Here is a 14,031-nt window from a genome sequence, read left to right as displayed (position 1 = left end):
ACCCTGGGCCTCATACCCAAAGGACAAAGTTGCCATTTTGCTGATGACAGTCCTCCTCCTGAAGGAGAGAAAATACCATGGTGCTTTGAGGAAGCCTTTGTGCCTTTGATTTTCCAAATCCAGGCAACACTTTGACTGTGACCCCACCAGGTGAAAACCTTTGGTTTATTTTTATTTAATCTGGGATTACAGTGTATCCTGCCCAACAACTTGGAGTTGTCTATAAGCAATATTGGACATGGATGGAAGACATGGATGGGGGAGGAAGGATTAGATAAAAGACACTCACCCAAGCAAGGAAATGTATGCTATGTTGATTTATACGAAGTGTCAATGAGAGAGACCTCTTACTCCTGATTTCTCACCCCTGATTTTAGTACTAATTGCTAGTATCTTAACTGAATAGATTACAAATTAGAAAGGCTTGAGCCAGCCCTATAAAATGCTATTATTCTTATGCTAATGATTATTATTATAATCTTAGTAAGTGGTAATATACCTTGCTTCTCATGCTAGTACATGTGCACACATGCATACACATACATTATACATACATTTTACACATTGTAGGCTCTTTTATAACAAAGTTTAAACCACTATGGTAAAGGAGATAGCCATAACAGAAGAGATGGGCAGTGTGGGCAGGGAGAGGTACTATTTGTTGACTGCCCACCATGTGCCATATACTCTGCTTGGGAACTTTTCCTGTCTTAGCTCATTTAACCCTTACCACACAACCTGTGAAAGGTAAGTGCTGTTATTATTCCTGTTTTACTTATGAGGAGACCAGGGTTGAGAGAAGTAAAATAAGATAATCAGATTATATCACTCTCCTGCTGCTTAAATTTCTATAACAATTGTCCCTTCTCCAGAAGATAAATGTACTAACTCCTTATCTCAGTCCCTAGGCTGTATTCTGGCAACTTCCCTACCTTCATCTCAGACACTTTCTCCCCCTATACACACACCTCTTGCAGTAGATGTTCCAGCCACACTGACCTTTTTTCAGTTCCTCTAATGTGTCATGTCCTTTTCAGTTCCAGGGCCATTGCTAATAGTATTCTCTCTGCCTGAAATACTCTACTCAGTGTCTATCTGCTACCCACCAGCTACCTCCTACATATTCTCCAGGTCTTAGCTTAGATGTCACATTCTCAGGTTCTCAAGGAAGCTTTCCCTGACTGCCCCCTTGACTATGGTGCCCCTCAGAATATGTTAGAACCCTTTGGTGTGTCTTTCCATTGTAATCTGCATCTCATCCATATTATTCATCACTTTGTTTTACACGTGTTGAGGGTCTATTTTCCTCATTAGAGGAAGCTTCTTCTCCACAGACTGTCCTGTTCTCTGCTCTATCTCTAGCAGCTAGTACAGTGGCTGGCATGTGATAGACGTTCCTTAAGTATTTGTTGAATAAATGTATCATTAAGCCCTCTATAATTGGTACAGAATCAGTGCACAATGAATACAATTAAACTATAAATATAGTTGTTATTCATATTGTCTAAGGGCAAATAGCTAGTCAGAGGCAGAATTAGGAATTATTCTCTATCTGAATCTAAAGCTAATGTTCCTTTCATAATATGGTTCTGCACAAATGGGTTCTAGGCCCAGCACTGCCACAGACTGGCTGTATGAATCAGAGTGAGGCACTGTATCACTCTGAATCTCAGTTATCCCTTTTGTAGATTGAGGTAGAGATAGTGAAATTTAGAGTGCTCTATATATCATCTCAGTTCAGTTCAGTCGCTCAGATCAGATCAGATCAGATCAGTCGCTCAGTCGTGTCCGACTGTTTGCGACCCCATGAATCGCAGCATGCCAGGCCTCCCTGTCCATCACAAACTCCCGGAGTTCACTGAGACTCACGTCCATCGAGTCAGTGATGCCATCCAGCCATCTCATCCTCTCGTCCCTTCTCCTCTTGCCCCCAATCCCTCCCAGCATCAGAGTCTTTTCCAATGAGTCAACTCTTCACATGAGGTGGCCAAAGTACTGGAGTTTCAGCTTTAGCATCATTCCTTCCAAAGAAATCCCAGGGCTGATCTCCTTCAGAATGGACTGGTTGGATCTCCTTGCAATCCAAGGGACTCGCAAAAGTCTTCTCCAACACCACAGTTCAAAAGCATCAATTTTTCGGCACTCAGCTTTCTTCACAGTCCAACTCTCGCATCCATACATGACCAGAGGAAAAACCATAGCCTTGACTAGACGAACCTTTGTTGACAAAGTAATGTCTCTGCTTTTGAATATGCTATCTAGGTTGGTCATAACTTTCCTTCCAAGGAGTAAGCCTCTTTTAATTTCATGGCTGCAGTCACCATCTGCAGTGAGTCGCTCAGTCATGTCCAACATTTTGGGATCCAATGGACTACAGCACACCAGTCTTCCCTGTCCATCACCAGCTCCTGGAGTTTGCTCAAACGTGTTTCTCGAGTCGGTGATGACATCCAACCATCTCATCTCCTGTGGTCCCCTTTTCCTCCTACCTTCAGTCTTTCCCAGCATCAGGGGCTTTTCCACGAGTCAATTCGTATCAGGTGGCCAAAGTATTGTAGCTTCAGCTTCCGTTCTTCCAATGAACATTCAAGATTGATTTCCTTTAGGATTGACTGGTTTGATCTCCTTGAAGTCCAAGGGTCTCTCAAGAGTCTTCTCCAATACTGCAATTCAAAAGCATCAATTCTTTGACGTTCAGCTTTCTTTATGGACCAACTCTCACATCCATACGTGACTACTGGAAAAACCATAGCTTTGACTAGACAGACCTTTGTTGACAAAGTAATGTCTCTGCATTTTAATATGCAGTCTAGGTTTGTCAGAGCTTTTCTTCCAAGGAGCAAGCACCTTTTAATCTCACGGCTGCAGTCACCATCTGCCGTGATTTTGGAACTCAAGAAAATAAAGTCTGTCACTGTTTCCATTGTTTCCCAATCTATTGCCATGAAGTGTTGGGACCAGATGCCATCATCTTTATGTTTTGAATGTTGAGTTTTAAGCCAGCTTTCTCATTTTCCTCTTTCACTTTCATCAGGAGGCTCTTTAGTTCCTCTTTGCTTTCTGACAAAAGGGTGGAGTTATCTGCCTATATGAGGTTATTGATATTTCTCCCAGCAGTCTTGATTCCAGCTTGTGCTTCCTCAGTCTGGCATTTGCATGATGTACTTTGCATATAACTTAAATAAGCAGAGTGACAATATACAGCCTTGATGTACTCCTTTCCCAATTTGGAAGCAATCCATTGCTGCATATCTGGTTCTAACTGTTGCTTCTTGACCTGCATATATGTTTCTCAGGAGGCAAGAAAGGTGGTCTGGTATTTCCATCTCTTAAAGAATATTCCAGTTTGTTATGATCCACATAGTCAAAGGCTTTAGCATAGTCAGTGCAACAAAAGTAAATTGTTTTTTCCAGAATTCTTTTGCTTTTTCTATGATCCAATGGATATTGGCTATTTGATCTCTGGTTCCTCTGCCATTTATAAATCTGGCTTGTACATCTGGAAATACTCAGTTCACCTACTGTTGAAGCCTTGCTTGGAGAATTTTAAGCATTACTTTGCTAGCACGTGAGATGATTGCAATTGTGCGGTAGTTTGAACATTCTTTGGCATTGCCTTTTTTTGGGATTGGAATGAAAACTGACCTTTTCCAGTCCCGTGGGAACTGCTGAGTTTTCCAAATTTGCTGGCATATTGAGTGTAGCACTTTTTCAGCATCATCTTTTAGGATTTTAAATAGCTCAGCTGGAATTCCATCACCTCCACTGACTTTGTTCATAGTGATGCTTCCTAAGGCCCACTTAACTTCACACTCCAGGAGTCTGGCTCTAGGTGAGTGATCGTACCATCGTGGTTATCTGGGTCATTAAGATTTTTTTTTTATAGTTTTCTGTGTGTTCTTGCCACCTCTTCTTAACACCTTCTGCTTCTGTTAGGTCCATACCATTTCTGTCCTTTATTATGCCCATCTTTGCATGAAATGTTCCCTTGGTATCTCTAATTTTCTAGAAGAGATCTCTAGTCTTTCCCATTCTGTTGTTTTCCTCTATTTCTTTGCATTGATCACTGAGGAAGGCTTTCTTATCTCTCCTTGCTATTCTTTGGAACTCTGCATTCAGATGGATACATCTTTCTTTTTCTCCTTTGCCTTTTGCTTCTCTCTCTCTCTCTCTTTTTTTTTTTTTTTGACAATTTATAGGGTCTTCTCAGACAACCTTTTTGTATTTCTCTTTCTTGGGGATGGTTTTGACCACAGCCTTCTGTAAAATGTTATGAACCTCCATTCATAGTTCTTCAGGCACTCTATGAAATCTTATCCCTGGAATTTATGTGTCACTTCTACTGTATAATCATAAGGGATTTGATTTCGGTCATTCCTGAATAGTGTAGTGGTTTTCCCTACTTTCTTCAATTTAATTCTGAATTTTGCAGTAAGGAATTCATGATCTGAGACACAGTCAGCACCCAGTCTTGTTTTTGCTGACTATGTAGAGTTTCTACGTCTTTGGATGCAAAGAACGTAATCAATCTGATTTGAGTGTTGACCATCTGGTGATGTCCATGTGTGGAGTTGTCTCTTGCATTGTTGGAAGAGGGTGTTTTCTATGACCAGTGCATTATCTTGTCCAAACTCTGTTAGCCTCTGTCCTGCTTCATTTTGTACTCCAAGGCCAAAACTGCCTTTGATTGAGTCTCTCCTGCAGAGTCACGGATCAGCAGTGGCCACCATGGGGACAGGGGCTCTGGCTGCAACAAACCTAGAAGGTGCTGTGTGTGGCATAACTCTTCTTGAAGGAGGTTGCCTTTAGCCCCATCATAGAACCACCAAGCAGATGGCCCCAAAACTAGAAAACAATTATATCAAAGAAGTTCTCACACTGTTGCAGAAGTTGTAGGGCCCACAACAGATTCTCCAACCTGGATTTCTGGCAAAGGGACTGAGACTCTAGGGAGCCCTGAGTAATCTAGAGGAAAAGAATAGAAGTCTAGATGTGAGGGGCTCCAAATAGTGGATTAATCGACAAGGAAAAACCATTATCATCCCTCTGTAAGGTAGTTGAGCAGATATCCCAAGAACACTCAATATGTTTATTATGCCCTTTAGCCTGGTAACTCCCATCAGGCCATGTGGAATAGTGGGTGGCATTAGAGAGCCCTGAGTTCAAACGCCAACATCCCATTTACTAGCTCTCTTGTCTTGGGCAACTTACCATCCCAAACCCCCAATTTACTTTTTTACAAATGGGATAATAACATCCATCCTTTTAACCTTTCCTAAGGTAAAAGCAATATAATAACTTGAAAAGAAATTTTTGAATATTGAAAGGAAAAAATCCCCCTATCATCAGCTACCCACTAACATAATTCTTTCTGTGGTTCTGTGCCATTGAGGGTCACTTTTTGAGGCAGGAGCCACAGGCAGTGTTAATAAAGGAGAGAGAATGAAGAAAGAAACAGGCTGAGGTCAGAGGCCAGGGTGTGGATCAAGAATAACCATGGGATGGATGGACTGAGGCAGATGAGAAAGCCAGCTAGAGAGGTAGAATAAAGGAGATACCTAATCTGAGTAATAGATAATGGTTAGACAGAACTTGAGAACCAGAAAGTAGAGAGCAAGTTGGAGGACAACAGTGTGCCCTAGAGTGGCTTCCTTCCTAAATTTTAAGGCTCTTTCACTTAGGCAGGCTTCAGTGGTCCCAAAGAGCCTTGAAACTGTACTCTTGTCAATTTTGTTTAGTCACATGCATGTGTATTTTGAAATTGCATCTTAGTGTATATATGTTCTTATTTTTTTACTGAGTATCTTCAACATTTTCTGTGTCACAAGTCTTAATAATGATTCTTTTTAGTATCTGCCAAACAGTCCAATTTCACTTGTAGTCCAGAAAACATACCCATGTGTATTAACTTTTTGCTTCTTTAACTTATTTCCTTAGAATAAAGTGGGATTACCAAGCACGATGGTATGCATCTGTGAATTAACAACCAGAAATAGGCTTTATTTTTCTAAGGAAAGAAATGAACTGCAGTTCTTCCCATCCCCTGCCTCTTCTGGAACTGATGAGGAGACCCTATAGAGTTGTGTGCTCCAATATGAGAGCCATTATTCCCATGTGACTGTTAAAATTTAATTTTAATTGATTAATTAAAATTAAACAAAATTCAAAATTCAATTCCTCACTTGCATTAGCTATATTTTGAATGCTTAGTAGCTACATGAAACAGAAGACATTAAGAAGACATGGCAAGCATACACAGGCGAATGGTACAAAAAAGATCTTAATGACCCAGATAACTATGATGGTGTGATCATTTACCTAGAGCCAGACAACTTGGAGTGTGAAGTCAAGTGGGCCTGAGGAAGCATTACTACAGAAAAAGCTAGCAGAAGTTATGGAATTCCAGCTGAGCTATTTCAAATCCTAAAAGATGATGCTGAGAAAGTGCTGTACTCAATATGCCAGCAAATTTGGAAAACTCAGCAGTGGCCACAGGACTGGAAAAAGTCAGTTTTCATTCCAATCCCAAAGAAAGGCAATGCCAAAGAATGTTCAAACTACTGCACAATTGTACTCATTTCACATACTAGCAAGGCAGTGTTCAAAATCCTTCAAGCCAGGTTTCAACAGCACATCAACTGAGAACTTCCAGATGTACAAGCTGAATTTAGAAAAGGCAGAGGAATCAGAGATCAACTTACCAACATCTGATGGGCCATAGAAAAAGCAGCAGAATTCCAGGAAAAAACATCTACATTTGCTTCATTGACTATGCTAAAGCCTTTGACAATGTAGATCACAAGAAACTGTGGAAAATCCTTAAAGGGATGGGAATACCAGGCCACCTTACCTGCTTCCTGAGAAACCTGTGTAAGGAGAAGAGACAACAGTTAGAACTGGATATGGAACAATGTACTGGTTCCAGATTGGGAAAGGAGTAGGTCAAGGCTGTATGTTGTCACCCTCCTTATTTAACTCACATACAGAGTACGTCATGGAAGATGGCAGACTGGATGAAGCTCAAGTTGGAGTCAAGATTTCCAGGAGAAATACCAACAACCTCAGATATGCAGATGACACCACCCTAATGGCAGAAAGCAAAGAAGAACTAAAGAGCCTCTTGCTGCAAGTGAAAGAGGAAAATGAAAATGCTGGCTAAAAACTAAACATTCATAAAACTAAGATCATGGCATCTGCCACTTCATGGCATATACAAGGGAGAAAAGTGGAAGCAGTGGCAGATTTTATTTACTTGGGCTCCAAAATCACTGTGGATGGTGACTAGAGCCATGAAATTAAATGACACTTGCCTTTTAGAAGGAAAGCTATGACAAACCTAGTCAGTGTATTAAAAAACAGAGACATTACTTTGTCAACAAATATCCATATAGTCAAAGCTATGGTTTTCCAGTAGTCATGTATGGATGTGAGATTTGGGATATAAAGAAAGCTGAGCACTGAAGAATTGATGCTTTTAAACTGTGATGTTGGAGAAGACTCTTGAGAGTCCCTTTGACTGCAAGGAGATCAAATCAGTCAATCCTAAAGGAAATCAACCTTGAATATTCATTGCAAGGACTGATGGTGAAGCTGAAGCTCCAATACTTTGGCCACCTGATGCGATCTTACTCATTGGAAAAGACCCTGATGCTGGTAAAGATTGAAGGCAGGAGTAGAAGGGGACAAGAGAGGATGAAACGGTTGGATGGCATCACTGATTCAATAGACATGAGTTTGAGCAATCTCCGGGAAATAGTGAAGAAGATGGAAACCTGGCATGCTGCAGTCCATGGGGTCATAAGGTGTCAGACATGGCCGAGGGACTGAACAATAACAAAGCTACATGTGCTTGGTGGCCACTGTATTATAAAGCATAGGTACAGAAGATTTCCTCCATTGTAGAAAATGTATTGGGTAGTGCTTATCTAGAGTTTTTTTTGTTTTGTTTTGTTTTTCCGGATGTTGTGTTATGAGACTTTCCTGTTCATTGGGACTGTTTAGCATTTCTGTCTCATGTCCACTAAATGCTAGTGGTACTCTCCCTTGAATTAATCTACCAGCTAAAACCTGACCCACATTTGCGAATGTTCCATCAAGGAACTCAATCACCCACATTTGAGACTCACTGAGCTTTTATGTTAGAAGAATCCCCTACCTTTGTGGGCATATCTTCAGGTTGCTTCTGCCTAAAGAGAGGGAAACTTAGAAAGATGACTTAACAAGATAGCCCTGGCTCAGGGCCTAACTCTGTACTCCATTCTCCCTTTCCTTCTTCCTCCTGCTGATCTGTTTCCTCCATTTGGGGGACTGCAGGAACAAGACCCTGCAGATGGAAAAGATCAAAACCCGTTTGAAGGCTGAGTTTGAGGCCCTTGAATCAGAGGAGAGGCACCTGAAGGAATACAAGCAGGAGATGGACCTCCTGCTACAGGAGAAGATGGCCCATGTGGAGGAACTCCGACTCATCCACGCTGATATCAATGTGGTATGTGGCTGGCTGCCTGAAGCCTATTTCTGGGCACTTTGCGGAGGAATAGGCTGTAGTGAGTGCTGTGACCTCTCCTCAAGATGTGACTGTGGCCAACTTACGGGAGTAGACATCAGGCTGTGGTGAAATGGAAGAATCTAGGAGTTCTGAGATCCAGCCCTGGTTCTGTCACTGATTGTGTATCACTGGACAAGTTCCTTCTCTCTGGGCCTCATTTTCCCTCTCTGTGCCATGAGAGGGATTCAGCCACTTCTGAGATCTTATTCAGCTCTGATGTGCTCTGATTCTGGGAGTCTGGGAGTTGAGAGCTAGCCTTGGGGAAAAGCAGAGCAGGCAGATGCCTCTGGTGGTGGGGTTGGGTGGGGGGACTGAGCAGGCAGATGCCTCTGGGGTCCAACTTAAATTTAGGGCTCCAAAGCTTTCAACTAGGCCAAACAAATCATCTTTGCCAGCCTACAAAGCTGGGGCTCCCTCATTTGAGTCTCTCTTTTGGAGACTCTTAGAATGTGGGGAATGAACTGCCTGCTAAGGTGATAGGTTTCCCACTTTTTAGAGTTATTAAAGCATAGTCTCGATGATCACCTGTCTGGGCAATGGTACTGGTGATTCCTTCACCAGGAGGGAGATTGGAGGTGCTGATCTGTAAGGCTCTTCCCAACCCTTAGATAATGAGAAATAGTTTTGTTTTGTTTTTAAATTACATTTGAAGGAGCTAAGTTTCCATTCTTGGGAAACTCATTTATCTGTCAATATTTCTTTCCTGATATTGCCAGGCCTAGGATCTTAAAGAAAATATGAATGCAATTTGGATAATAGTTACTTGGGATTTTCTGTGTCACAAGATCACAGGATATGAGGGTCTTATTAAGAGTTGGTAGTTCTGCTACCAGCTAACCAAGGATAGAGATAAAACAAGTTATGAATCACAAAGGGGCTGAAAATCTGGACCAGTGGATCTCAAACTTGAACATGCCTCATAAGTCATCTAGAAGTCCTATTAAAACACAGATTGTTGGACTCCACCCCAGAATCTCTGATTGCTTATATATGGGGTGGTATCTGAGAACTTGCATTCCTAATGAGTTCCCAGCTGATTCTGCTTATCTGGTAACTGCATTTTGGGAAACACTGATCTAGGAGAAGGGCCACCGGCCTGGGAGACAGAAGCCCTGAGGCTTTTCCTAGACTTTGCTCCTAAGAAGCATTTCTCTGAGGAAGTTCCTTCTTCTCTCTGAGTCTCAATTCTCTGACCTGTAAAATGGTGGTGGTGTGTGTACTACATGAGTTCTAAGGACCATTCCACCTTTAAGGTTCTATATTTGAATAATAATTACCAGTTATTGAGCTTTTGGGGGCTTCCCTGGTGGCTCAGCAGTAAAGAATCTGCCTGCCAATGCAGGAGGTGTGGGTATGATCCCTGGGTCAGGAAGATCCTCTGGAGAAGGAAATGGCAACCCACTCCAGTATTTTTTCCTGGGAAATCCCATGGACAAAGGAGCCTGGTAGGCTACAGTCCATAGGGGTAGCAAAGAGTTGGACACGACATAGCAACTAAACACCAGCAAACAAAACTGAGCCTTTACTTTGTGATAGCCCCTATACTGAGAGCTTATATTAATTCAATCACTGAATCTTCACCAACATTGTATGAGATAGGTACTATTATTATCACCATTACATAGATGAAGAAACTGAAGCTTGACAAGAGTCACAAAGAATATGTGGTGGGTTGAGGAGTTGATCATAGATTGGTCTGGCTCTGGAGCCTGTGCTTTTAACCACTCAGCTGTAGAGCCTCACTGAGAATCTTGGAGTTTTTTTTCTGTGTGCCTACCTCACTCTGTGTTCCAGATGGAAAACACTATCAAACAGTCTGAGAATGACCTAAACAAGCTGCTAGAGTCTACCCGGCGGCTACATGATGAGTATAAGCCACTGAAGGAACATGTGGATGCCCTGCGCATGACTCTGGGCCTGCAGAGGCTCCCTGACCTATGTGAAGAGGAGGAGAAGCTCTCCTTGGAGTAAGCTGCCTACCTCCTGTCCCTGCAACACACACACATGTGCGCACACACACACATATGTATATATACACACATAAAGCCTGTCATAGCCCCAGGCCAGTCAATGGCTGACTTATTGCATTACCTTGGGTAAGTCTCTGTGTTGGGCTGTTAGATGATTAGACTAGAATTACTAGACGGCTTTCAAAGTTCTTTGTGCAATTTTGAGAATATAGGACTATGTCTATGGCTTTATGTGTCTGTGTGTCTGTGACTCTTAAGATCTAGAAGTCAAGTCAAGGTCTATAAGAGGTGTCCAGAAACCTTTGAAAATACAGAAGGGTGAGCTTTCATGGCCTCCAGGGACTAGCTTAGAACTTTATCTTAAGATTCAGAGTTAAGAATTAGGCTTACTTTAAAGAGAAATAAAGTTCAATTCAGTAGAAGGAAGCAAACTTCCTTAAGGTAGAGCAGGTTGCCTGTGGAAGTGATGAGCTTCTTATTCCTACAGGTATGTCAGCAGAGGCCTGAGGACACTTAATAGGAATGCTGCAGAGGAACTTGGGATGGAGGGTAGGCAAATGCCCTTTGAGAACTTAGATAGCCCTGTGATTTCTTGATTTTCCTGAGTCTGTCAGAGCCAAGGATCAGGAAGATTACCTTTCCCAACAGACAGTGGGCTTAGTATGCATGGAGAAGAACCTTGTGCTGGAGAGAGTGCAGGAACTTTCTACAGTGAGCCACAGCCCAACCCTCTTTATTCTGTAGCATGGAGTCCTTAAGAGGGGTAAGATTATCCTTGCTTTCAGAATGATCCAGCTAGTGTCTCTTTTCTCCAAAGTTACTTTGAGAAACAGAAAGCAGAGTGGCAGACAGAGCCTCAGGAGCCCCCGATCCCTGAATCCTTGGCCGCCGCAGCCGCTGCTGCCCAACAACTCCAAGTGGCTAGGAAGCAGGACACTCGACAGACAGCCACCTTCAGGCAGCAGCCCCCACCTATGAAGGTGAGTGAGCTGTGTATTGACTGTGGAGGAAGCAAGGTATCCTCAAGCAGCCCCACAGAAGGTTGGGTCTGGGGCTTTGGTCTTATTTGGGGTCTTTCTAAAACAGCTTTTGTTTGGGACACAGAAGAAAGGGTCGTGCATGCTAGAGGAGACCCACTGGTCTTGCCTTGTATTCCCAGAAGAGTTAGAATGGGGGAATGTCAGTGGGCTCTGCTAAAGTATAATTTTCAAAAAGCTAGAAACATGACTTAGAAAATATATAGTGAGTGTATATCACTAATGAGGGAACAAGCAGCATTACAAATCTAGGGTTCCAGAAGCCTTAGAGGAACAGATAATTATATAGTCAGGAAAGGAAAGGAATGCTGAAATAAGTTTGCAGTGTTAAATCCAGAAATGGTTACTGCCCTATAGAGCAATAAAACTGTAATCTTTGTGATTACCTTTTCTATGAAACACACATAATTTGCATCTATACTGGGCAAAAAACTTTTTTGCCTTGTGAACATTAAGGCCAAGAATCTGGACCTTGATCAATAGTAAATAGTCAAATAGTATACTATGTAATGGAACAGTATTTATACTCAATTAAACAGAATAGAGAGCCCAGAAGTAAACCCTCATACCTACGTTCAATGTCTTCAACAAGAAGGCAAGACTACACAATGGAGAAAAGACAGTCTCTTCAGCAAGTGGTGCTGGGAAAGCTGGACAGCTACATGTAAAAGAATGAAATTAGAATACTCCCTCACACCACACACAAAAGTAAACTCAAAATGGCTTAAAGACTTAGATATAAGGCATGATACCATACAACTGCTAGATGAGAAGATAGGCAAAATATTCTCTGACATAAGTCATGCCATTGTTTTCTTAGGTCAGTCTCCCAAGGCAATAAAAGTAAAAGCAAAAATAAACAAATGGGACCTAATCAAACTTATAAGCTATTGCACCACAAAGGAAACCACAAACAAAAATGAAAAGCAACAACATGAACTGGAAGGAAATATCTGCAAATGATGGGACAAAGGCTTAATACCCAAAATATAAAAATAGCTCATAAAATCAACAACAAAACAACAAGCAATCCCATCAAGAAATGGGCAGAAGACCTCAATAGACATTTCTCCAAAGAAAATATACCAATAGGCACATAGGCCAATAGGCACATGAAAAGATGCTCAACATCACTAATTATTAGAGAAATGCAAATAAAAACTACAATGAGGCATCACCACATACTGGCCAGAGTGACCATCATTAAAAATTCTACAAGGGTTCTGCTGACCACTGCCAAAGACAGACCTTCTAATTATCTGTTGCAATCCAAGGAGGCCTGTCCACGTGGCAGGCAATACTGAGGTTCCACTGAGTCAGAGATCTCCACTGTGTTCTTGCACACTGGCTTTTGGAACTCAAGTAAAGGCCCTTTCATTTTGGGTGAAATTCCTCTTGGTAGATTAGACCTAGGCTGGTCTTTGGGGAGAGATCAAGCGCTGAGCTTTTGGAGTGGGAGTACTGAATCCAACATCCTAGACTACCAGAGAACTAACATGAGGGAGTATCAAATAGTGAGAACTCACACAAAGGAAACCACTTGAATACAAGACCGAGCATCACTCAACCAGCAGTAGCACCCTGTGCAGGATGCCTCATCTAAATAACAAACAAAACAAAAATACAAACCCAATCATCAGCGGACAGGATCACCACCTCACTCAGCCTTGTCCATCACAGGAAAAAAAATACAAACAAAAATTCAGCACCAATATCACCCTATATGAAGCTTACACAAACCACTGGACAAACTTTAGGAGGACAGACACAAAAAGGAAGAAAGAATTCAAAGAAAATGAGAAAGAAGGGAAAGAGACACGTGTACCCCAATGTTCATCGCAGCACTGTTTATAATAGCCAGGACATGGAAGCAACCTAGATGCCCATCAGCAGATGAATGGATAAGAAAGCTGTGGTACATATACACAATGGAGTATTACTCAGCCATTAAAAAAATACATTTGAATCAGTTCTAATGAGATGGATGAAACTGGAACCTATTATACAGAGTAAAGTAAGTCAGAAAGAAAAACACCAATACAGTATACTAATGCATATATATGGAATTTAGAAAGATGGTAACAATAACCCTGTGTACGAGACAGCAAAAGAGACACTGATGTATAGATCAGTCTTATGGACTCTGTGGGAGAGGGAGAGGGTGGGGAGATTTGGGAGAATAGCATTGAAACATGTATAATATCATGTATGAAACGAGTCGCCAGTCCAGGTTCGATGCACGGTACTGGATGCTTGGGGCTGGTGCACTGGGACGACCCAGAGGGAGGGTAGGGGAGGGAGGAGGGAGGAGGGTTCAGGATGGGGAACGCGGGTATACCTGTGGTGGATTCATTTCAATATTTGGCAAAACTAATACAATATTGTAAAGTTTAAAAATAAAATAAAATTTTAAAAAAAAAAGGAGAAAGAAAGGAGACCTCAAACACAATAAGTTAAAAAAAAAAAAATAATGAAAAGA

General features: G+C 41.8%; 1 protein-coding gene across 2 annotated transcripts in view; it reads left to right on the top strand.

Moving 5' to 3' along the window:
* The window catches only part of ZC4H2 (zinc finger C4H2-type containing), a 75,845-nt gene that overhangs the window by 39,644 nt on the left and 22,170 nt on the right, over window positions 1-14,031 (top strand). Inside the window, exons 2-4 of one of the 2 annotated variants that reach the window (XM_027534266.1) lie at window positions 8,314-8,485; window positions 10,340-10,512; window positions 11,333-11,495. In XM_027534266.1, the coding sequence (XP_027390067.1) occupies window positions 8,314-8,485; window positions 10,340-10,512; window positions 11,333-11,495 (508 nt within the window). The remainder of the gene's footprint in view (window positions 1-8,313; window positions 8,486-10,339; window positions 10,513-11,332; window positions 11,496-14,031) is intronic. The other variant, XM_027534267.1, reaches the window with a different exon arrangement.

This window comes from Bos indicus x Bos taurus, chromosome X (genome assembly GCF_003369695.1).
Source record: "Bos indicus x Bos taurus breed Angus x Brahman F1 hybrid chromosome X, Bos_hybrid_MaternalHap_v2.0, whole genome shotgun sequence".
Taxonomy (NCBI): domain Eukaryota; kingdom Metazoa; phylum Chordata; class Mammalia; order Artiodactyla; family Bovidae; genus Bos; species Bos indicus x Bos taurus.
Note: the sequence above shows the minus strand (reverse complement) of the source record. Positions and strands in the feature narration are given on the sequence as shown.